The sequence below is a fragment of the Suncus etruscus genome, chromosome 1 (genome assembly GCF_024139225.1).
Source record: "Suncus etruscus isolate mSunEtr1 chromosome 1, mSunEtr1.pri.cur, whole genome shotgun sequence".
Classification (NCBI taxonomy): domain Eukaryota; kingdom Metazoa; phylum Chordata; class Mammalia; order Eulipotyphla; family Soricidae; genus Suncus; species Suncus etruscus.
Window position 1 is genome coordinate 194,631,566 of NC_064848.1, and position 24,346 is coordinate 194,655,911.

General features: G+C 51.8%; 2 protein-coding genes across 2 annotated transcripts in view; one reads left to right on the plus strand and one right to left on the minus strand.

Annotated features, from left to right (window-relative positions):
• TANC2 (tetratricopeptide repeat, ankyrin repeat and coiled-coil containing 2) overlaps nucleotides 1-9,146 on the plus strand; it is a 340,845-nt gene extending 331,699 nt beyond the window's left edge. The window contains 5 exon segments of the mRNA XM_049778821.1: nucleotides 68-159; nucleotides 1,946-2,092; nucleotides 5,084-5,184; nucleotides 6,473-6,965; nucleotides 6,967-9,146. Of these exon segments, the coding sequence (XP_049634778.1) occupies nucleotides 68-159; nucleotides 1,946-2,092; nucleotides 5,084-5,184; nucleotides 6,473-6,965; nucleotides 6,967-8,436 (2,303 nt within the window). The 3' untranslated portion in view covers nucleotides 8,437-9,146.
• Nucleotides 9,147-15,909: 6,763 nt separating this feature from the next.
• LOC126018984 (transmembrane ascorbate-dependent reductase CYB561) lies at nucleotides 15,910-19,642 on the minus strand. The gene is made up of 5 exons (XM_049781108.1): nucleotides 19,370-19,642; nucleotides 18,399-18,497; nucleotides 18,118-18,221; nucleotides 17,652-17,809; nucleotides 15,910-17,501 (listed from the first exon to the last, which is right to left on the minus strand). Exons 1-5 carry the CDS (start codon nucleotides 19,572-19,574, stop codon nucleotides 17,306-17,308), a joined length of 762 nt encoding a protein of 253 aa, XP_049637065.1. The 5' UTR covers nucleotides 19,575-19,642; the 3' UTR covers nucleotides 15,910-17,305.
• Between the last annotated feature and the right edge of the window lie 4,704 nt (nucleotides 19,643-24,346).

Here is a 24,346-nt window from a genome sequence, read left to right on the forward strand (position 1 = left end):
CACCTAGCTTCCTACCACCCTTACATTGTATGAGTTTTTTACCCATCATGCATCCTGTACACTACAGGTCCAGCCACATGGGCGATGGCCACCTCCAAACCAGACATCATGATCATCCTGTTGAGCAAGCTGATGGAAGAGGGGGACATGTTTTATAAGGTGAGGGAAGCAAGGGGCCAACTTCCCCCCCACCCCGACAACCACCGCTGACTACTTTCTACACATAGAATCTACCAGCATCTGCACATTTCTCCTCCTCGTTCTTGAGGCAGAGGATTATTCCATCTCTTAGTGACAGGTTCATTGGCTGAAAATTCTGGGGGTTTTGCCTTCCCAGCAGGAAAACAGGAGTATCCTACATGTCCCGGCAACTGGTCTTGCATAGGTCCTAAATGGAATCTGCTAAGTGGAACCTGGAGCTCACAGGACACAGAAGTCTGTAGTACAAATGCTTCTGGTCTTTCAGAATGAGGCACTGATCTTTGTATGCACACTTAATATGTGCATGGACTTAAAAACCTACAGTAATAATTGCTTATTGGAATCCCTAAGTAAGAGAGGCCTTTCTTGGTCAGATAGCAATGATAAGATGTGCTTGAAGTTGCTCACTAAATAACAACCACCACAAAAGGTAGGGAATATTTTTATACTCATAGTTCAAGCTGAAGACTCTGTCCCCTGACACAAACTCACTTCCTATGGAAGAAGATTCCACATCAGTTACCTCATATGTTAGGATTAGCTGAATCTTCTCCTAAAGAGGAAGCAGCAACAAAAGGCATCACTGAGACATCCCAGAACTCAAAGAAGAGGGAATGTACAATGAAGTGCATTGTTTTCCCCTCCTGTCAGACACAAAATTAAAAGGTCCCAGGAGTTCTCTGGGGGAGTCATAATAGCCTCAAACTTTTAGACTTATAGGAGTCCTGAGTCAACCATGATTCCCCATAACTCTCCCCAGAAAGGATGTTCTTGCTGCCAATGTCTTACTCATATATGTTCAAAGCGGCACTGCTCTCCATGCTGAACCCTGGGGTTCTGCCTCCTGGTGAGAAGAGACCAAGTAAATGACTGTTCACACCATGAATTCTATCTTGAGAGTCTCCAAATCTCTCCTTGTGAAAAGAGGAAATCAGCTTGTCTCCCTGTTGGAACTTCAGCTAGTAAGAAGGAATGATCTGGAGAAAGCTGCTCCAGGAAATGAGAGGTGTCTCCACCACCGTTCTGTCACCAGTCATAGATGACTTCATCCCACATAGGTGGTGTCACAGATTTGGAACCACTTCTCCACTACCACCCATCCCTATGCCTTTTTCAAAATCGTAGAAAGCTAATTTCTATTACTTTTATGGCTTGAGTGAGTGAAGCCTCAACTATACTGTCTGAGCTTACACATACTTGGGAAGGAGTATTGCCCTCTCAGAGAAGTGGCAAGATGGAGCACCGGACAAGACTAAAGTGAAACACAGAGCAATAGTACAATTGATAAAGTGGTTGCCTTGGACACTATCAACCTGAATTTGATTCCCAGCACCTCATATGGTCTTCCAGGAGTAATTCCTGAGTGCGGAGCCAGGAGTCAGCCCTGAGCATCTCTGAGTGAGGCCCTATAGCAAACCGTAATAATCTAAAACACCAGTGCTAATTTAGGGACTGGAAAGGGTGATGTGTCTAGGAAGCTGCAGTAGGTTAAGGAAAATCTCTGAAGTGAGCCAGGTCAGTGCCTTGAGGATGGAGTCAGGAAGTGGAGGGGCTTGTTTTCCTGTGACACTGCCCTATTTCTCCTGCCACCTAGGTCCAAGACTGAATCTCTAGGCTAATGTTGGGGGGGGGGGGGGGCGGGGAGTGGGGCAAACCTTCGACTATGAGAAAAGGACAGAGGGTAGTGGAGAACAGCTTTCTCAGCAGGCCAGCAGTGTGACGTGCCATCTTGTGCTCCCCTCAGAAAGGCAAAGTGAAGGAGGCTGCCCAGCGCTACCAGTATGCTCTGAAGAAGTTCCCTAGAGAAGGGTTTGGTGAGGACTTGAAAACCTTCCGAGAGCTAAAGGTGTCTCTTCTCCTCAACCTCTCTCGTTGCCGAAGGAAAATGAACGTAAGTCCCTCTTGTCTCTCCTCCTATTGAAGTTGGCAGTTCACGTGGTTCACTGTGGGGGGTTTGCCGGGGGTTTGCCGGTCACCCCAAATCCTTCATTGCCCCATTGGGAACTTAATTGTCTCTTGCAGAGTGCCAGAGGCTGAGCAGGGATGATTGACCAGAGAAAACAAAGTAAATGCTGTGAGCACCTTACAGCTCTGAATTCCTAATTCCCACTGAAAGTGATCAGATTACTGTCCTTCCTTTTTCCTTTTGGGCCTAGGAATATGAGAGCAGAGACACTAGCACTCCAGCTGCAGGGTGGAAACCTGGAGTCGTTCCTTCTAGTTTTCTAGTCATGAAAAGGAGACACAGGACGTACCCTTCAAGACGAAATTTCTAAGACTGATCTTGGATTTACATTTCTTTAGATACACTCACACACACACACACACACACACACACACACACACAAATATAATATATAATTACTTTAAACACCGTGGTTACATCATGATTGAGTTTCAGTCATAGAATGTACTACCCTTCACCAGTGCACATTTCCCACCACTATTGTCCCCAGTTTCTCCCCTCTTTTTTTTGATACTGTGGTTTGCACTGTTCATGAAAGCTTACCATGCTTATCACTTTATCCCTTTCAGCACCAAGATCTTGTCCAGAGTGACCAGTTCCAACTGTCATTGTCACCATGGACCGTTCACTACCCTAACTGCACTCACTGCTCTTTGTGGCAAGCTTCCTACCATTTACTGGTTCTCCTGATCCTCATCGCTATTGTCTCTGGATATCATTACCACACTGTCTTTTATTGTTCTTATATCCCACAAATGAGTGAGATTATTCTGTGTTTCTCCCTCTCCTCTGACTAATTTCACTCAGCATAATTTCATATTGGATTTACATTTCTTTCCTCTTCTTTGTGGTCAAGCCACCAGGCACCTTCCTGTTCCATTTTTAGAGTCCTCGTCATCCTCCACTTGTCCTTACTGTGTGCCTTGCAGAGACTGCCTCTGCTGCCCTCTGCCCCTGCTCACTTAGCATGTAGACAGCCCTTCTGGAGGAGCTCCTGCTCAGCTGCTGGGACTTGCCTCCCTGGCATCTACCTGTGAGAGGGTTCACAGAAGCTCAGGAGAGAGGTATTCTCAATGCCAGTAAAACAGTTAGGGTCCCTGACCATCACAGATGTGGCCCACACAATGAGGGCGGCCCAAGTCATCTTGCCATCGCAGGCCTGAGCTGTACCTCATCCTCAGACTCTTGCAGGTTCAGTTAGGCAAGGGAAGGCCCACCATTATTTGGGAAGTCCCTCCACAAAAAGAATCATCCAGGCCAAATAAGACCAGTGACTGATGGGAATCTCAGTTGTATAAAAGTAAAATTTGAGGGTCCAGGGCAAGAGATGTGCTAGGGACCTTCAGTCCTGAGCTTAAACTTAACAGCCTGGCCGTGCAGAGAGCTGCAGGTCTGGCCAATTTGGGCCAGTTGCAGTCCTACCAGAGTAGCCCAGGATGCAGAGAAGAGTATTGGGAAAGAGAGTAGGGTCCCTTTCCCTCTCCCTCCCAGACACTTCCCCTGGTTAGAATGCCAGCTCTAGATTGCTTCCAGAGAGCCACTTCTTAAAAAAAAAAAAGCCTCATCTTTTTAGAAACAATACCTGTCTCTAAAGATAGTTGTGGGGAAAGGTGATCCTAGGCAGGAGAGAGCACACACTTGCTCGGGCAGCTCTCTGTCACCACCCTTGGCCGACAGAATCTGTCTCTTCAGGAGAAAAAGTGCCCTTTTGTTATTATTTCTAAAATCATTCTCCAGGCCCCAGCTTGGGCTCTGCCTCATTTTCGGCCATGGACATCCCAGGTGTGCCCAGGGACTGCGTACACTGCTGTAACTCTTGACATTAAAGGCAGAAGCTTTCCTTCAGCTTGGGGTGCAGGACTCTCGAGGGCCAACTTCCTGGGGTGCTCAGAATGTAGATGGATGAAAACAGATTTTTCTGGGATCCCCAGGGATCTGAGATCTGAGTTGACAGCTCAGAACCAGCTATCGTTTTCATTTATTTTTTTTCTCAAGTAAGGAATGAGTTGAGAAAAGTACCAGGTCAAACAGGCCTCTGAGCAAGAGAAAGAAAACTGGGTTCCTTGAGCATCTGCTGGGGGCCAGGTGCTGTTGATGGGCAGTGACATGGATGTGGAGGAAAACCATGCCCCTTTCAGGAGACAAGCCCACCTGATGGAGCCCAAGTCTGTGTTGTGCCTTCTCCCTCTGTCCCTCCCTACCCCCACGGTCAGGGCCTCTCCCTCCAAATCCAAATCCAAGTCTTAAATCCCAGGAATAACTGGAGCCTAGGCAGCGGGGCTGTAGAAGGCAGAGAGTGTGTGTCTGCTGCCTTCGCATGGCTGCAAAAGGGGCTCAGGTCCAACCTCAGTACCTTCATTGGGTTGACCTCTGTCTTTTGGCTCAGAAAGAACTTGATTAGGAAAGCAAAAATAGCACACAGGAGAAGTAGCTTAATTCTTTAACTGCAGAGAAAGTACAGAGGTGAAGGCACTTGGCGCGCATGCAGCCAACCCGGGTTCTATTCCCATCACCATATCTGATCACAAGCACTGCCAGGAGTGATCTCTGAAAACAGCAAGAGTAAGCTCTAATAACACATACGTGTGTGTGTGTGCGTGCATGTGTGTGCATGCGTGTGTGTGTGTGTGTGCGTGCGCGTGCTCGCACACACACAGGAGTAAGCCCTGAGGACATACAGATGTGTTAAAGTGTGTATTTTAATCCTCTGCACAGATAAATAAATGTATATGTTTGTATAGGAGATGAGAGAGAGAGAGACAGAGAGAGAGAGGCAAGTGTGGGTGTGTAACTTTTAGTTTGGCCTACATAACTACCAGGTGTCCCATCCATTCATTTCAAAGAAATATACACATGATCTGTTTTATTCCTATTTATCATCCCTATTTATCTCTTGCACACCTATTGTAATGACAGGATTTTGGAATGGCAGAAGAATTTGCTACTAAGGCCCTGGAGCTGAAGCCGAAATCTTACGAAGCTTACTATGCCAGAGCACGGGCCAAACGCAGCAGCAGGTGAGGAGAGGGTGGAAGCAAGGGGCCTCCTGCCTGGAAATCTGGCCGAGGCCACAGAGGCCACCTAGGTCCTGTGTACCCATTGGTTCTCCATCCCTAGAACTTGAAGGCAAAGGTCTCAGCACCAAATGGCAGATCCTGTGGACTGTGTGGATGTGGCTCCTCTTTCTGTGGAAGAAGCTGCCTTCTCATTCCCTGCCATCCCACAGTCATTGTTCAGCCCCAGACCATAGAATAGGAGAGCTCTGGGACTGAAGACAGAGGGAAGTGGAGGACAGTCACTTCTGTCCCAGGGTCCCCTCTCTTTGCCTTCCTTGGGAGGCTCTGTGGCATCAAACCTCTTTCCCATCTGAACCCCCACCACCATACACACTTAGAGAGGCAGGAGGTGCTACTGCTGGAATTGAGTAGCTCAGGAAACTCCATCCCTCATCTTTCCTTGCAGTTTGGCTGGCGGGCAGGAAAGTCCCAGACAGTACTGTGCATGACCTTTGGACACTTGTCACTGTCTTTGGGGCCTCCTGCCTGCACCCTGTCCTCCTCCAACACTGCATAGCCAAGAGTTCTGCGTCCCAGGGGTGGGTGGTCTTGGGAAGGCCAGCTCTAAAGAGGACAGTGACAGCTTTCTCCTACCCAGGATCATGATAAAGCTTGCTAAATTCACCTCCCTGGTTCCCTTTCCCCTTGGGTCTCCCCTTTGCTAAACAACATTAGAGCGAGGACTCTCGGACACTTCCAGCCACCTTTGTAGATGATGAGCTGAGTTTCCTCATCAGCCAGAAAACACCTGACTGTGGCAGTGGAGGTGCTGAGCAGGAGGGCAGAGGACAGTTCATGCCTCCAGAAGATGGGAAGAGGTTTGAAACTTAGAGCCAAAGTATTAAGAATGTGAAGGGAGGTTTCTATTGGATTAGTGAGATAGTTACCTCTTACAGTTTCTGTTTTGCTTTTAAGCTGCTTGACAGTGACCCTGTAAGTGACAGCCCCTCCCAGCCCTTACCTGCCATGTGGTCATGGCCTCCCCTCTTCCTGAAGGGCCTGATAGGCCAGCAGATTTGGGTGCTGCCACAATCCTGAGCCATAGGAAGATGAAGCTGAGGGCCAAGGGAGTCATTCTGGCCCCTTCTAGAATGACATCCCACCTTTCCTTCCTCTCACATATACCAAAGCCACAGACACCCCCAACTATCCCCACCCTTCCCTGAAACAGTGGCCATGTTCTCGGCTCTTGTGATTTCCTGTAGATTCAGAATAACAGCCCATCTCGTGTTTATGTTTCGTCAAACAGACAGTTTGCAGCAGCCTTAGAGGACCTGAACGAGGCCATCAAGCTCTGTCCAAACAATCGTGAGATCCAGAGACTTCTGATCAGGGTGGAGGAAGAGTGCAGACAGACGCAGCAGCCACCAGCACCTCCACCACTGCCACCAGCACAGCCTCCACAGCAGCTGCCTGAAGAACCGGAGCCGGAGCCGCAGCATGAGGACATCTACTCGGTGCAAGATATATTTGAGGAGGAGTACCTGGAGCAGGATGTGGACAATGTCTCCATTGGCCTCCAGACAGAGGCTCGACCCAGTCAAGGGCTCCCAATCATTCAGAGCCCCCCGCCCTCTCCAGCCCACCGGGACTCGGCCTACATCTCTGGCTCACCCCTCGGCTCTCATCAGGTGTTCGACTTCAGGTCCGGCAGTTCTGTAGGTTCCCCCACCAGACAGGGTTACCAGTCCCCCTCACCCGCTCTTTCTCCCACTCACCAAAACTCACATTACAGGCCCAGCCCCCCCACACACCTCCCCAGCCCATCAAGGTGGATCTTACCGCTTCAGCCCCCCTCCGGTGGGAGGACAGAGCAAAGATTATCCAAGCCCGCCCCCTTCCCCACTCCGAAGGGGCCCTCAGTATCGGGCCAGCCCTCCAGCTGAAAGCATGAGTGTCTACAGGTCCCAGTCTGGCTCCCCCGTGCGCTATCAGCCAGAAACAAATGTTAGTCAGCTTCCTGGAAGGCCCAAATCTCCCTTATCCAAAATGGCCCAGAGGCCCTACCAGATGCCACAGCTTCCTGTGGCCATTCCCCAGCCAGGGCTCAGGCTGCAGCCTGCCAAGGCCCAGATTGTGAGAAGCAACCAGCCCAGCTCCGCCGTCCATTCAAGCACTGTCATGTCCACAGGGGCCTATGGCCAAGTAGCCCATCCAATGGCCAGTAAGTACCAGTCTTCACAAGGGGACATAGGGGTGAGTCAGAGCCGGCTGGTTTACCAAGGCTCCATTGGGGGGATTGTAGGGGATGGGAGGCCTGTGCAGCATGTCCAGGCCAGCCTGAGCGCAGGGGCCATCTGTCAGCACGGAGGGTTAGCCAAAGAAGACCTTCCTCAGCGGCCTTCCTCAGCCTACCGTGGCGGCATGAGATACAGCCAGACGCCACAAATTGGGCGCAGCCAGTCAGCATCCTATTACCCGGTCTGCCACTCAAAACTAGATCTGGATCGTTCCTCCAGCCAACTAGGGTCCCCTGACGTGTCCCATTTAATCAGAAGACCTATTAGTGTCAACCCTAACGAGATCAAGCCCCACCCACCAACTCCCAGGCCCCTGCTGCACTCCCAAAGCGTAGGCCTGCGCTTCTCGCCATCCAGCAATAGTATCTCCTCCACCTCCAACCTGACGCCTACCTTCCGGCCGTCATCCTCCATCCAGCAAATGGAAATCCCCCTGAAACCGGCATACGATCGGTCTTGTGACGAGCTGTCTCCAGTGTCTCCCACTCAGGGAGGCTACCCCAGTGAGCCCACCCGATCCAGGACCACACCATTCATGGGGATCATAGATAAAACAGCCCGGACTCAACAGTACCCCCACCTTCACCAGCAGAACCGGACCTGGGCGGTGTCCTCGGTGGACACTGTCCTCAGCCCCACGTCTCCAGGCAGCCTGCCTCAGCCCGAGTCCTTCAGCCCCCCGTCATCTATCAGTAACATTGCCTTTTATAACAAAACCAACAATGCACAGAATGGCCATCTACTGGAGGACGATTACTACAGCCCCCATGGAATGCTGGCCAACGGGTCCCGAGGAGACCTCTTGGAGAGAGTCAGCCAGGCCTCCTCCTATCCCGACGTGAAAGTGGCTCGGACCCTGCCCGTGGCTCAGGCCTACCAGGACAACCTGTACAGGCAGTTGTCCCGGGACTCCCGACAAGGGCAGACCTCCCCAATCAAACCAAAGAGACCGTTTGTGGAGTCTAATGTTTGAACACCATTGGTTGGAGTGAGACCCCTATGTTTTCACTGCGCATTTTCAGGCTTGGTTTCCACATTTGAGGTAGTTCTCCGGCTTAATTTCTCATGTAGTTTCTGTGTGGTGTTCAAAGGTGGCAGCCCACATGCTGAAATCCTTTGCATGCAGCCGACTGGGAAGCCAGGACTTCAGTTTCTCTCATCTGTGCCCCAGCCACATGCTCTCCCCTCCCTTCCGATGCCAACAAGGAGATTGTTGTGCCGTGTGCTTTCACCCGGGGAGCTCAGACACACTGGTCCGTCTGCTTTTTCCAGGAGACAATCGCTTTCACTGATGTTCTCGTTTTGTAAATGTCTTCTTCTTTTTACAATAAGGTGTTCTTAATCGTTTCCTTCTAGGGACTTTAGAAAGCGTGCAATGCCCCCTTTGCCTTTGCCTTCTTGCCCAGTGTTATCTAGAGAACCACCCCAGTGCATTTTTGTGCCATGGTCTCCTGCCCTACCCGCCAGCTCCCTGTCGTTGTCAGGTCTAGAACATTAAGTTGGTTATTGCCGGTTTGCCTGTGAGGGTACAAGCATCAAGGAGAAAGGAGAGGAAATCGGTCTGCTCAATTCAAAGAATTGTCACAACAAATAAGTCACGATATTGACTTTCCAGGAGGCATTTAAAAAACAACTAGCCCTTTACACAGTTCAGTCAGCTGAGGAAATTGGATGACAATCATGGCTTTGTTTTAGTTTTGGTTTTTTGTTTGTTTTAACAATTCACTAAGAATTATTCTTTAGGTTTTTAGTCAACAGTTAACCATGAAAAATTACTGGTTTTAAAATAACTATAACAGGAAAAGATACCTGTGGGTTCACAAAGAAAGGCTGTAGAAAAAGCTTTGTCTGGGAGAAATCTCCTTTTTGAGTCTCCTATGGCAGCATCCTCTTACCCCAAAACCGACTGTCCCTTGAGTGAGCTCCACCACCCCCAAACCAGAGCTCAGCCTCCTGGCCCTCTTCTCCAGCGTTGAGGCATAGTGAAGAAAGGGGTTTTCTGAGAAGCTGAGGGATTCCCAGGTACCTGCCTGCCTCCTTGCATCCCGTGCCATGTGTAGTCTCATTCCATCCCAGGTGCCCTGGCTCCCTCAGTTTTGACATGCGCTGTTTCTTCTCGGTACCAATACTTTACAGCCAGACACTGCAGAGCGCTTTAGGAGAAGACCCCTTTGAGCCTTGGAGGGAGCCCAGGATGACCGCATGTCCAGGTCTACCATCCTGGTGGTCAAGGACATGCTTGTCCTATGAATGGTAGAGCCCACCCTAAGATGGACACCAAGCAAGCTGCAACCAGCGCCTTGCCTAGCCTGGGGCTGAGGTCTGGCAGCCCATGAGATGCATCACCCTGAGCCACAGGGCTGGCCTCTGCCAGTCTCCTACTCTTGTTAGTAAAGGGCTTGGGAAGGGCCATTACTGATTCCACAAACCCACAGGAGCTGATCTCTGGTGACATCACAGTCATGGGAGCAGAGATCAGAACCTGTCTCTGCCCACGTAGATTGCCAGCAGAGGGCCCTGCATACCCACAGACTAGCACTGGCAGCTGGGACCCAGACTCTCCTACTCAGCTAGATCAAGGCAGACTCCCTTCCCACTTTCTGCTGTCTCCCGGATGATGAGAATAGTGTCAGCCGATAGCCGAGCATCAACTATCCTAACCCCCTTGAGTCTATGTTTTGGTTCGTATGGGCTCTGCATCTCATCACTTTTAGCTGCCTCTGAGAGTTGCTGAAACACTTCTCGATGTCTAGTAGGAAAGGGCCCCTACTTCAGAATTCAACTCACACATGCACACTCTCCTTTCACACACATCACCGATGCCCCTTCTTCCAGGCTCACTTCTGATCTTCAGAACAAACAGGAGAGTGAAGCCTACATCCTTCACTGGGGGACCAGTAAACAGTCCATTGTTTTGCAGCTGTTGTAAGGGGAAGTGACTTTTCCCTCCAGGGTCCTGCTTCCTTTGGACTAGAAATACCCACTGACCTGACAGCAGGAGACCGAGGTTCCCTTGTCTGCCTGTGCCCTTCTCTGCTCCTTCACTGCCATGGGTGACTTGAGGGCTGGATCTAGAGACCCTCTCCTCCCCCCAAGCACTGGTTGAATCAATGTCTGGCTTTATGGGTGGGGGGGGCAAGGATTGCTCCTCTGAAATTTAAATTCTGCCTTCCCAACCCCCAACCCCTAAATTGAAGACAGTTGAACATCCCTCCCTGCTCTCGTGGTTTCCATTATGTCATGTCTGTCATGGGTGCCCCTGACTGAGGGTCTGTAACTGAGAGCAACTGGCAACTTCCTTGTGAGTAATGTCTCCATTAGGAAGTAGAGCCACAACCGTCTTAGTGTGGTTTTTCAAGGAAAAGGGAAAAAAAGAAAGAAATCAAACAGTGAATCACAACATTTATAGCACAAAAAAAAATACTTGTACATAAGCATCAAGCAGATTGAGAATTTTTAGATACAAAAAATATTTGCAGTGATTTTAAAGTGCTTTTCCAGCAATTTTCTTAGGGACTCCTGAGACATGGTTACTTTATTTACTGGATCAGTAAGGCACACATTAACAATTTTAAACTTAATATTTATTTACAAAGTAAAGGGAAAACCTGTATAACGTGAGAATTTGGCATGGACAAAATGGAGCCCATTTTGTATCTGCTATTGTGTCTTGTCCGGGTTGCAGGTGTGTGCTATTACCCTTACTAGGGCACAAGCCCTGCCCCTCCCCATGCGCCCTGTTAGATGTGTTTAACTTAAACCGAAGGCTCAGGAAAATCCCACTAATTAGAATCATGTACAGTACCCCCAGGTCATTGTTCCAAAATGCAAGTTTGTTCATTTAGTCAATCCTGGATTATTAAACACTTTTCCTAAATTATTGTAAACAAACCGTTTAGAGAAAGTTATTCTCGGTCCTTATATTGTACAGTAGTTTACGAATCCCTCTCTAAATATTGGTATTTTTATATTTATATTCCAGAGATGTACCCAATAGAAAAACTAACCCGTATCTAATTTAATATCCATAAGTATTTCCTTAGATTTTAGTCATAAATACTGTGGGTCCTGTGGACGTCACCCAGCTTCACTAGCACTACCACTAGGTGTCGCTGTGGCTCTGCATCAGGCTCGTCTGGGAGCAAGGAATGGCCGCCAGCAGGCCAGTGGGCGCAGAGGGTTGGGTGCAGGAGGTGGGAACAAAGGAAAGGGGTGGTGACACATTTGTGCCCGCTGTGGCTATTGAATACTCCCTTCTTTGGACTGTCAGACGTGTAGGGGGTGGAGAAGGTGAGCTGGAGCACCCAGCGTGGTGGTGAGTTGGGGATACAGCACCCTCTACCTCCTCCTGACTTTAGAGGAATCACCACGGGGTGATCATTTTCAAAGATAGTTATTTTACTACTGCAGAAACACCTTGAACAAAACCAGTTGCCCACTGAATGAATATTTGACACACAATGAGCAGGCTTCCCCCAGCAGGCAGGACACGCCTGCCCCTCTCCCAGCCTCTCCTGCCCTATCTGCCTCCATGGGCTGCCCACTCAAGAAGCCAGTCTGCAAAGGCAGCCACTGCTGCTCCCACACAGAGCCCACCCGGCCGCCCTAGCACAGGAGCACCAGGTAGTGTGGCTTTTCCTCCCTTTCCTCTAAGAATTCCCGACTCACCATCCACCAAGACTAACAACAACGAACCAAGGGCTTAGGGGTAAGAGCTACCTACAAAGACGTGTCATGGAAACCTTCACCATGCAATGCCTTGAACTCAGCTCTGGCTGCTTCTACGAAGAGGTGGCCAGCTGGGGGCGTGGACACAGCACAACGGGGCTGGTGGAGCCACTGTGCAAGAGCTACTTGAATAATCACTGGGTCTTTCTCAACTCCTTTTGTAACAGACCACTCAAGGGCTGAAGTGTTGGTAACCTGCATTTCGGTGTCCAATGCCTCCCAGCAACCGAACCACCCTGAGATGCTTGTGGCCAAGTAACGGCCACAGTCAGAGCTTTGAAAGTTGGTACCAAATGAATGCATAATTGGACACCAAAAATCAAGTGTTATTCTCATGTCTTCTCACCCATCTCCCCCATTTCTTCCTGCTGACTCTGTGCTTGCTACACTTACGCTGACCCGTCAGGTTTCGGCTGGAAGCCTCATTGCTGACCAGCCTCGCTCACTTGTTTATTCAGGCAAGGAAGGAACCTCGCTGCTTTGTTTTCAAAGCACTTGTTGGCTGAATTATTTTCTTTAGCTAGTCACCAACCAGAACATCTGGTTAAAGGGACTCAGCTCAATCCCATTGGTCCCTGGGACCAGACAGAATTAGTTCTGAAAAATTCAGTACTTGAATGTACCTGCCTTACAGCATACCAACTTACAGGCAAGAGAAGTGCTGGCTCCAGTTCCCTCCTCCACTTCCAAGTTCTCTCGGCGTCCCCTTCAGTTACACTTCCTGTTCGGGTTTGTTTTCTGTTCAGGTTTTCCCGTAGGCTGCTTCCTGCCAAGAGGGGCCAGTTCCTGGCTGGCTCAGCAGGTGCCATCCTCAGGCCTGGCCGCCTTTCCATCCCTCCCTGCATCTGTCTCTGTCCTGTCTCCTCCAAATCCAAGATGATTTTAAATAGTACAGATATGTACAGTCCACAATTAAACGAGTGATTTGTACTAATATGATTTTGATTCTTCCTCCTCTTTGCTGTCCTTTCAAGACACTTGCTGGAAAAAGCTTTAATGCACTTAGTTTTCCTTTAGGTTTTCTATACTCAGATGTAAAGGACTCTCTGTACAGTATATTCTCCGATGCATGTTTGTTCTCTCTCCTGATATATTGAACACCACACAGTCGTGAACCCGTGCGGTGGGGATGGCCCACACCCAGCAGAGGCACCGAGCCCCTGTGTATAAGGAAAAGACATTTACTTTCGCTGTACTTGCTTGAGCAGTTTTATTGTCTGTACATGTGAGCTGTGTGAGATAGATGTGAACAGTTAAATGAATGCATTTTCCTGCCCATGTATACAGATTACCATCTGTACAATGAACTGTATGTATGAAAGCAAATGTACTTATTTATAAATGGGTAACACTTGGAAAAAACGTGGCCTGGTGCTTTCTCCTTCAGCTCCAACTCCTTCCTCCCCAGGAACTGGCCCTCAGGGTGCAGGTTCATGCAAAGGCCAACTTTAGGTGACGGGGCTGGTTCTGTAGGGGACACTGAGTCGCCTGGAGGACTGCAGAGCCCCTCTATGCAATTAGACATGGGGCCAAGGAAAACACACATTGTCAAACCCAAAGCTTGAGTAGGCAGGAGGGAACACGTGCAGCATGCTGGGGCAAGGGGGCAGCAAACAGCTGTCCCAAACAGCCCATAGTAGTGGCAGCAGAGCAGGGCAGTGTGGGAAGGTCTCATTCCAAAACCACCTTTCAAACAGAGGAAAGGACTCTGGGAGGTGCCAAAGGCTCTGGTAATTGCATTGAATGTCAGAAAGATAATTGGCAAAATGCAGCTACAAGATGCAGGGTTTTGGTGTATATTTTTGGTTGGTTAGTTGGTTGGTTTTTTTGGTTGGTTTTTTAGATGCCCAGGGCATTAGAGGAAGAAAAAAAAAAGTTTTGGTTTGGGATCACATCCAGTAGTACTCAGGGGCTACTTTTGGTCATATTTGAGGATCAGGAAGTTCCAGGGATAGAAACTGTGCCTCCTGCTCATGCTTCCATGAACACTGTTCTCCACGTCGACTTTCTCCTGCCTCAAAACTTACGTCTTTGAAGACAACTGACTTTCTCAGCCTTGAATCACACTTTTGGCCTTCTCTCCAGCCCCTTTTCAACTATCAGAAAAGCCCTATGACCCTTTTTAATTTTTTCCAGCTTCAAAAATGGGACCTGGAGAAGCCTAGAGAAGGCAGGAAACAACTCTGATGGTCTGTGAACATCTGGGGAGAATCTTATGCAAGGGCCACTCCTGAAAGGTCTGGGGGCGGAGAGGACTTCACTAGCCTCCCCAAAACACAGACGAGGAAGCAGATCAAGGGCACAGAGGCCAGTTTAGCCAAATCAGGTCTGCCTAAGTTGCTGCCCTTTTCCAAAAAAAGCCTGGAAACTCCAGCCACACATGAGCACCAGGACTACCACAATGGCCAGGTCTCCCCTGTGCTCCTTCGAGGAAATTACTCTGGGACAATGTCAAAAGGAATAATCAGGAACCACTTCAGGTCTCAAACCCAGTTGGAGGTTTCTCCCAGGAGGCGAAGGAGTGGCGCTGTGGTGGGGTGGGGGCAGCTTTGTGTCAGGTCTCTGATGTCCACAAACAGGTCCAGGTTGTCGGCACCCAGGTGGGAAGTGAGAGCACCCATCCAGGAGGGCAGGATGTCTGTGCTTGGCCACAGGGCTGAGCTAAAGGCCGCAGGATCCCGAGCAGAAGGAAGACAGCAGCACTGGCTCACACGTGACAGAAACCAAACTGTCTTCCAAAGGAGGGCTCGGAAGCAAGAACCCCTCAACAGAGCCTGGGTGTGGTTCTGCAGACCAGAGTAGAGGCCTCATCACGGGGCCCAGTTACAACTCTAGCTCTAAGTGGCACCTCTCAGGAGCCCCCGACGTGTTCCAGCCAAGCCCCCCAAGTATTCATTCCCTGAGGAACTGACTTGAAGAGGAACATTCTAGCAGGCTTGTTGAAACTGCTCCTCTTTGGGAAGGGAGAGACAGCTTTAATAACTAAAGGGGAAGGGGCTGGAGCGATAACAGCAGTAGGGCATTTGCCTTGCACATGGCTGACCCAGGACAGACCTCAGTTCAATCCTCGGCACCCCATATGGCCCCCCAAGCCAGAAGCTATGCGATTTCTGAGCACATAGCCAGGAGTAACCCCTGAGCATCACTGGCTGTGGCCCAAAAACAAAAATTCTATAGGGGGGGCACAGTAATAGCACAGCAGTGGGGCATTTGACTTGCACACGGCTAACCCAGGACAAACCCAGCTTCAATTCCTGCATCCCATATGGTCCCCCAGCCTGCCAGGAGTGATTTCTGAGCACTGAGCAAGGAGTAACTCCTGAGAGCCACAGGGACTAGGCCCCCAAAAATAAAAAACTAAAGGGATGTAGCTGGGAGATGGCTCAAGAGGTTGGAGTGCAAGCTCTGAACCAACCAGGGGTAGCCCCCACCCAAAAACCATTACAAAGAAAAGGCTGACTGGGTGATGGGGGGGGGGTGTTATCAACTGCTTCCTGCACCATCCTCTCCCAGTCCCCCTCTGGGTGAAGTTCTTCCCCCACGTCTCACGAGAGAGCACCTCCTGGTGGGAGGCAGCCAGCATGTGCCCTTCCCCGTGCCATGGAAACTCACCAAGGTGTTTCTGCTCCCCACCGCCCTGCTGGGAAACCAGTGGCAGGAATCTGAGGGCTCTGCCAGCTCCCAGGTTGTCACAGTAACGAAGATAACAGGCCAGAGCTCTGCTGCAGACATTTATTGGATCATCAATTGCACCAACAACACGTTGCACAGAGGAGTGGCCACAAGCAAAATAAAATAAATACAAATCAGCCTTCCGGGCCTCACACGGGCAAACAGAACAGCTTCTTGTCCTGGCACAATGCACGTCGTACTCTGGAAGTTTGTCCAAGGTGGAGTTCCCACATGTAAACATCTGAGGTTCGGGTGGGTGCAAGGCAAAGGGATGGACGAGGCCTGGCCCTTGGGGAACCAGCAGCTCGCACCCAGTGCCCACAGGTCACCTGGGGTGGGGCAGCCCGGCTGGACCCCCACAGAGGCACATGGCAGCGCAGGAGACCAGCCCCTTCCTCTAAGGCAATATTGGGGTATGGAAAGGCAATCCTGAAGGAATTGTGTGATTTGGAAATGTTCTTCATTGCTTCGTGAAGCAAAGCTGAGTCTGTTTCAAAACTGTCATGCTCCCCAGAACCCAGAAAACAAGGAAAGCAGGAAGTGAACATTGGCCAAATCCGAGAGGCACAAGATCAATGCTCTAATTTTGCTATTTCTAGACAAAAGCCAAGAGCAACTCAGCTAACACACTCTAGGGAAGGGTCACTCCGCCTGCCTCACTTCCTGGGGCCTGGAGGTGGGGATGCTCCCAAGATGGGAAGAAACAGGGGCAGGTGGCTCCACCCCACACAAAGGAAACCACAACAGCTTTTGTTTAGAAAAGGAAAAAACAAGGGGGGAGATAAAATGGCCTGAGTCCTCACCAAGGGTCAGAGCAGAGCCAGCCGACCTGAATGAGCCGAGAGCCTGCCTGTCCTGGGGCCAGCAGGGGTGGGTCAGGCAGTATGAGATGGGGGTAGGGGTGGGGAATAGCAGGAGATCCTGGAACATAGCAGCCTCACTCAGGCTAGAATCCTCCATCTCAGTGTCCATGAGCTGCAGTCCTGAGACTCCCGAGAGGGTTGCACAAGGAATGAGTAGCCGAAGCCACATGCAAAGCTGCCTGCCAGGCCCGCCCCTCTCGGGAAAGCCTGTCCCAGCCAGCATACTTGACATATGGTATCATTTGCTCAACTGCCAAGGACCTGTCTGACCTACCCAGAAGCTTCATATCTGGACTTGGTGTGGCAGAAGTCTGTGCAAGGCCTGTGGCCCAGGCCCAGGGTTCCTGCTGCCTGCTGCCCCTCTGGCCCCAAATCCAACCCAGGTCTCTCCCTTCCTTAGGAACCTGCACTCTGCCACCAGCACCCACCACCCAAAGCTTGACCCCAACTTCTCCATCTGAAGGGTGACAGGGACACAGACGGGACCACAAGGAGGGGGACGGAAAGGGTGCCTGGCGAGGCCCTCAGAACCAGTGTGAGGCCCCTCCCGGAACCTCAGTGTGGTGGGGCAGGGGTGCCTCACTGGGAAGAGCCAGGGCTGTCGCCCTCTGTCAGCGTCTTGAAGTCCATGGACAGAGCCTGCTCCTCCTCGTGGGCCGGCCGACGCCAGTCGCTGCGTGTCAGGGCGTAGAGCACAGCCAGGCTGAAGGCCACCAGTAGCAGGCCCAGCACGTTGCCCAGCACGCCCTCAGGCTCAAAGGTGCTGTACTTGGTCCTGCAGGGTAGGAGGTCCAGTCACTCTGAGGCAAAAGGCTGCAGGCACTTGTGCCTGAGAGCCTCAAAGGGGGAGGTATACACAAACAGATGGATGGATGGACCCAAAGGATGGGTCAGATCCCAAGGCCCTGGGGGTCTGGACACTCACCCCAGCTTGAACAGCAGCGCCTCCTTCAGGCCTAGCAGAGCGGTGCCCACCGAGAATAGGAAGATGGTGGCCCCGAAGAAGATGTGCTGGGCCCGGTAGCGGCTCCGTAGCGAGAAGGAGGCTCCAGGGAACAGGAAGAAGCTAAAGCCCACAAGCCACTAGGAGCAATGACAAGGTCACAGCACTTGGGTGACCACTGGGGGCATCACCGGACCCTTCACTGGCAGCCTGGATTCCCTCAACCACTGGTTCCCTCCTCTGGAGAGCCAGCGCCACATAGCCTGAGCAGGGGGTAGGTCCCCTGCAGGCAAGCCAAAAACCCACATCCCCCCCCCCCCCCGCAGTATCCAGGATGTCCCAGTACAATCCTGGCTCTGCCCAGGGTGGGGACAGGAGTGGCATGGTAACTTCTCATCTCTGTGCCCCAATGCGGAACCAATTCAGCCTGTGCCCCGCCCTGGCTCACCTGCATGAAGTAAAGCACGAAGACCAGGAGGCCACACCAGCTGTGCAGGCTATACAGATCGGGGTAGCCCTTCTTCCGGTGGTAGTCAAACACTGCCACCAGACCTGGTGAAGACAGGAGTTTGGAGCACATGAAGGTATAGGTGCAGGGACAAGGACCCTGTCTGGGGTTGCTGGGAGGGACCAGGCAGTGGAGCTGCCAGGCCTGTCCAGCCACCCCTGTCCCTGCCTGGGGTCCCTGTCTGTGTCCAAGGAGGGGAAGGGACAGTGCCTGGAACTCACCCACTAGGGCGATGATCAAGGCCAGGACATGCAGCAGCCCATGCAGAACTTTGGTCGTGCGTTTGGTCTCGTTCCTGAAGACCCGGTACACCAGCAGGGCTGAGAGGAGGGAAGCAGAGAGCCAGTTGAATCCTGGCCTCCTGCCGAGGGCCCTGCTGGAGAGGTGGCAGGAGATGGGGCCAACACAGAAAACACAGTGTCTGTGGGAGGCTCTAGGGACAGGGTGAGACTTGGAAGACCTCACTGTGGGCCCCACACAACCCACCCACCCCACTACTGGCAGGGTCCCGAGCTGTTCAGGAATTCACTGTGCAGTACCACCAGGGGGTCACCCAGTCCAGAGTTGATCTCTGACCTGACAGTCCTCAAGGAGTCCCGTTGGCTAGTCAGACTTTGAGGAGCAGGTTCCTTGGCAGAAAGGCCTCATGGCTTTCAAAGCAGAACCTTATGGTCCCAAGCTAATCCCCCATATCAGGCTAGGGGGTGCAGGCCTGGGGCTGGGGTCTATTTTGAGATACTGCTGCCAAGGAGGAGGTAGCCACCTGGACCATGTCTCCAAGTAGGTGCCCGCTAAGGAGGCCAGAGAAAGGGGACTGAGCCTGCCTACTGCATCCCATACACACATGCTCACAAGAAACACTCATACTTGCAAACACCCACACACATGTCACACACTGTTCACACCTACTCATAGACATCCCACTGTCATGCACAATCACATGCTCACACACACACATTCACACCCACACCCATTTCAAGGTGCAGCCTGGAATCAACTTCACTGAGCTGCACGGTCTCAGGAGCAAGAGCTCGAGAACTGGGCACCCACTGATGGCCTATCCCTCTACCCTTACCCAGCTTCCTTCTCAGGTCTTTCTAGAACCTTCCATCTGTCTAACTGCTTAGGGTCTCAGTGGCGCAGGCCATACGCATGGCCTCTGGGAAGAGGGAGGTGGCCTAGGGTGCCTCACCATCACCCTGCAGGAAAATCAGGCCGATGACCATGCAGAGCGGGTGCACGTTGAACTGTAGCGAGCTCGCCCAGGCGATGCCACCACGGTACATGCCCAGCCAGGCACCAGTGGTGGCCACCACAGTCAGGCCCAGCAGCTGGGAGAAGGCCACGAAGTAGGGCAGTGCTCTGGGGACAGGGGCTGTGCTGGCTGGGCTCTCCATGCTGTGGGAAAGGCAGAGACATGGGATTCAGTAAGTATCCCCAAAAGAATAGCCCCCACCCAGACTATTGCCTCAGAGCCCTGCAGGTCCTGCTTTCCCCCTAGTGAGTCAGAGGGCAGTGGGGGAGACGTGGGGGGCTGACCCACCTGGTTCTAAGCTTGAAGCACAGACAAAAAGTAGGATCGGGGTCCACATCAGAGAGATCTTCTCTACCCACTGTGCCTGATAGAACCAGACCCTCCTTTGCAAGCTGAAGCACCAAGTCAGAGGTCCCCAAGGCCCCTCAGGAGTGGGGCAAGTTCCCTGGCTCCCAGCCACCGTTTGAGAGGACAGGGCCTGGGGAGGAAAAAGGGCTCCTAGGTGGGCCGTTGGAGCCATGCTGAGGAGATAGAGGGCACTTGGCCTTGCAATATGCTTGTTCTCCTGACACCACTGCACCCCTATATTTCCCCGTGAGCCCCACAGTCTCTTCAGCACTTGGGACACCCACGTGCCTCCCCCTATGGTGGAAAGCTGAGCCTTAAAGAACAGATGCCCCCGAGGCAAGAGATAGAGAAACCAGACAAGGAGAGTGGCAGAGTCAGAACACGAGTGCACAGTCAGACCAGCTGTTGGCCTGCTTTAAACCATCACTCTCGAGGCCAGAGCAACAGTGTTTGCCTTGCACATGGCTAACAAGGACGGACCCCAGTTTTAATTCCAGCATCCCATATGGCCCCCCAAGCCTGCCAGGAGCAAATTCTGTGTGCAGAGCCAAAAGTAACCCCTGAGCACTGCTGGGTGGAAAAAAATAAAACAAAAACAAAAACAAAAAAAGACCATCACCCTCTGCCCTGGGGGCCCCCATAAAGCCCCTCCAGCTAGTCACACTGCGCATCCACTCAGCCTCTCACCAGAAGTGCTCCTTCTTGTCAGGGTGCTGGGACTCTGGACATGGAACCCAAGGCCTCCTACAAACAGTTGAGAGCCTCTGGCTGAGCCAGAAACTCTCCCACAGCTGGCGGAATGTTTCCAGAAGCCCCATTTCTGAAGCCCTTACCACCATCCCGTCTGTCCCCTCTCCAAAGGCATCAATTTTGCCCCCCCCCCCATTTCAAACCCACCTCCAGTGTCCTCCCTGGACATGCTCTGAATCCCTGCACTCAGCACACAGACTCTTCTCCTCCCCTGACCCAGCACCTTTGTGCCGCGTCCCCTGTCCTGTCCCTCCAGTATCCTCAGAGATCAGTGACAGGGTCAGCCCTGTCTCCGGAGAAAACACCATAGTCGCCTGCCATCACTGTCCTTATAATGCTCCCCAGGACCCCTGAGATGTCCCCTCCTCTGCATCCCCCTGGTCTGAACTCACCCACTTCGAGCTTGCGTCTCTCTACCTGTGGCCTCCACAAAGCAGGAAGCAGCTGATCTTTGTTGGGGTGCTCTGGGGATCTAAATCCCTTACCCCTGCCCTGGACTCTCCCAGGTACAATGCTCTGAACAGGGGCGCTGTCCTCCTGGAGCCTGGCAGCTCCTTTATTAGATTCCTCCCAGGAGCCCACGGCAAAGGCAGAATCTGATTAGCTCAGAGCACCAAAGGAGTCACGTAGTCATGTGGCCTCAGGCCTGGGGACCTTCAGGGACAGTGGGGGACATGGCTGTGCATGGAGAGGGGGACTGTCCCTCCCATCTCAGCTCCTCCCAGTCCCTCAGCCAATAGGACCAGCAGATCTCACAGCAGGTTTCTCTGTGTCACAGCAGAGAAGACAGGTTCACACTAGGGGACAGGTACCACCTCAAATACCCTAATATTTGGGGGACATCATGATACAAGGAGGCTAAGGTGGGCTAAGGTGGTTGGAGGCCCACAGAGGAATGCCCCATCACTTAGAGAATGAAGATGTGGCCTGAGAGAAAGCTTCAAGCAATGAGCACTTGCCTGGTATGCAAGAGATGCAAGAGGCCCGGGTTTGATCCCTGGGCCACCAGAAACAGCCCCCGAACAATTCCTGAACACTTTGGTATAGGCATTGCAAGTGTGCACAAACACACACACACACACACACACACACACACACAATGACTGACAGATGTCTTCAGAAACCAGCTTGCTACCAGAGACAACTTACACAGGCACCCCAGGCCCTCAGCTCAAGTTGTGTCCCAACCCGCTGTACCCCTCTTCTTCCCCAAGGGAAGCAAAGCCCTCGGATTCCTCATGGTAGACAGCATTGTTATCCTTAGATTCTAGAAAGGCCTCTGAAGTTTGCTAACAGCAGGGGTGCAGAGGGGACTGCTTGTCCGGGAACCACCACACCAGGAGAGGGCAGGGACTTGCCCGAAGGGAGAGGCCATGGAGAAGGCCATCCTCTATAAGCCCCACAGGGACCGAGATCCTAATTTCTGGGTGCCAGAAGGGCTGGTATCCCCATTCCCTGGAAAACCATCCCCATCTCCTGCTTCTGAGCTATATTTCTGTTTGGTTTGGGGTCTGGGTTAGAACATGTTGGGATCAAAGTCCGTGCTCCAGCCCCCAGAGCCATCTCTTCTACCCCCCCCAAAATATTTCTTTTTTGTTTTTTGGGTTTTTTTGAGGGGGATCACACCCGGCAGCGCTCAGGGGTTACTCCTGGCTCTATGCTCAACAATTGCTCCTGGCAGGCTAGGGGGACCATATGGGATGCTGGGATTTGAACCACCGACCTTCTGCACACAAATGCCTTACCTCCATGCTATCTCTCCAACCCCAAAAGTTCAGTAATATTTTTCTTTTCTTTATTTTTTTCCTTTTAGTTTTTGGGTCACACTTAACAGTGCTCAGGGGTTACTCCTGGCTCCCACTCTCAGAAATCACTACTGGCAGGCATGGGATGCCAGGATTCGAACCACCGTCCTTTGCATGCAAGGCAAATGTGCTATTTCCATGCTATCTCTCCGGCCCCCCAAACTATTTCTTAAAAAATAATAAATACTGGTGAGGAGTAAAGTGCACCCTAAAAGAACGGTGCCTCATTGTAGTCAGTGACACACTGTGACACCAGAAACATACACCCTGAATTTCCTGGGATGTTAGAGCTGGAATGCTATACCCCCAAATATACATATACCCCACAGAGTGATGAGTGGAAATATGGCCTGATAGAGTGGGGAGCTCATCTGGGGAGCCTCCTGTATCCTCAGCACTTCCCGAAATTTCTCCTTCCACCTGTACACCAACACAGTGACCAGACAAGAGATGTCCCACAGCCACCCAGGAAGAAGCTGAGGTTCAGAGGAGAATCCATAAGCCCACAGTCACCAGCTGCAAACAGCTTCTCAGCCCACCTGTGTCTTGACTCCTCTCTGCCAGCTGGACAACAGGGTGGACAGAGAGCCAGACACTGCAGCCACCTGGAAGCTGAGTAGAAACCCAGCAGGCCTGGTCTAAAGCCTTTCTGCCCACACTGAAGGTGGTACTAGACTTTCCCCACCCACAGTAGATGCTCTTCTCCTCTGGCCTTCATTTCGGTGCCAGGGGTGCATGAGCTGCAGGATCTTAGTGGAGGGTTCGAGGGCGGCTCTTTGGCTGGGACCTTCCCAATCTGAAGGCAGAGGCAGAAAGGACAGAGGGGGACCAAAGTGTTTAGGAACCCCAGATGTGTACACACACACACACACACACACACACACACACACACACACACACACACACACACACACATACCTGCAAACAGAAGAGCCAGAGGCTCTTTCAGCACTGACACTGCTCACTACCCATCTGGCCAACATCCTCCACAACATATGTCTGCAATGGAGGGGCTCCCTAGACCCCACAGTGACCCCCCCCTGCTCAGACTGCTAGTCCCTCTGTTTCCATCCAGCCCATCCTTCCCCATGGGTTCCCCCCTCCAATGCTGACTGTCCTCAAACATCCTGAGGGTGAGCAGCAGCTGCAAAGGTACATCTTATAGAAAAGTGCCCCCATGGAAAAAGTTTTCACCTACTCTGCAGGTTTGGAATCAGTGGTGAGGGGTGCCTGCAGTCCCTCCCCAATCAGAGCACAGGGCACATACTTCTGGCAGCTTCTGGAACTTTGGACTGTCACCCTGGCAGTCAGACCCCACTTAATGCAATCACACAGGCACACCAAGGGCCGCAGGGCCAGTCTCTGTGCAGCCCCTCCCGGCCCGCCTACCGCAGTGCGAAGGCCACCAGGACCTAATCACATTAGGGGACCAGACAGAGCTAACATCCTACGCAGCCAGGCAACCAGAAAGGGTTTTAATTAAGTTAGAAAAGACGGTAGAGGGCGGGAAGGGAGGGAGGCAAGAGATCTTTCCTCCACGGAGAAAGGGCTGTCAGAATGTCTTAGAATGATGGAAGAGAAAGACACTGGAGGGCTGAGCTCTTCAGAAGGCCGCAAGCCTGTCACCTAGCCACATACTCCCAATCTCATGCCAGTGGCGAGTCACAGCCTGTCCTCATCTCCATGAGGCCCAGAGGCTGTGCTACGGACCCACACCCAAACGGATGCTGAAATCCAGAGACAACCCAATGACGTCCTCACCTGGTTACCCATAGATGTGTGGCTGGTTCCTCAGTAGATGGGCCGTGAAGGCACCAGGAAGCCATAGAATAGAGGGTAGTCCCCCCTGGGAAATCTAATCTGGGCCCACCAGCAGACAGGGAAAAGGGGAGGCCACACACCCCCAAACCGGGATGCCCCTGAGCCACCAGTACCTGCCAGTATTGAATACTGCTGGGCAGCTGCAGGAGAAGACGGAGGAGGGATGGGCCAAGCTATTCCCCACCCCTCA

Excerpts from the sequence above, each read along its gene's own strand:
- LOC126018984 (XM_049781108.1), bottom strand. The coding sequence starts at position 19,574 with ATGGAGAGCCCAGCCAGCACAGCCCCTGTCCCCAGAGCACTGCCCTAC. Across the intron at positions 18,498-19,369 it reads GATTTTCCTGCAGGGTGATG|CCCTGCTGGTGTACCGGGTC; the intron begins GTGAGGCACCCT and ends CCCTCCTCTCAG. Across the intron at positions 17,502-17,651 it reads GCGCTGCTGTTCAAGCTGGG|GACCAAGTACAGCACCTTTG; the intron begins GTGAGTGTCCAG and ends CCTACCCTGCAG.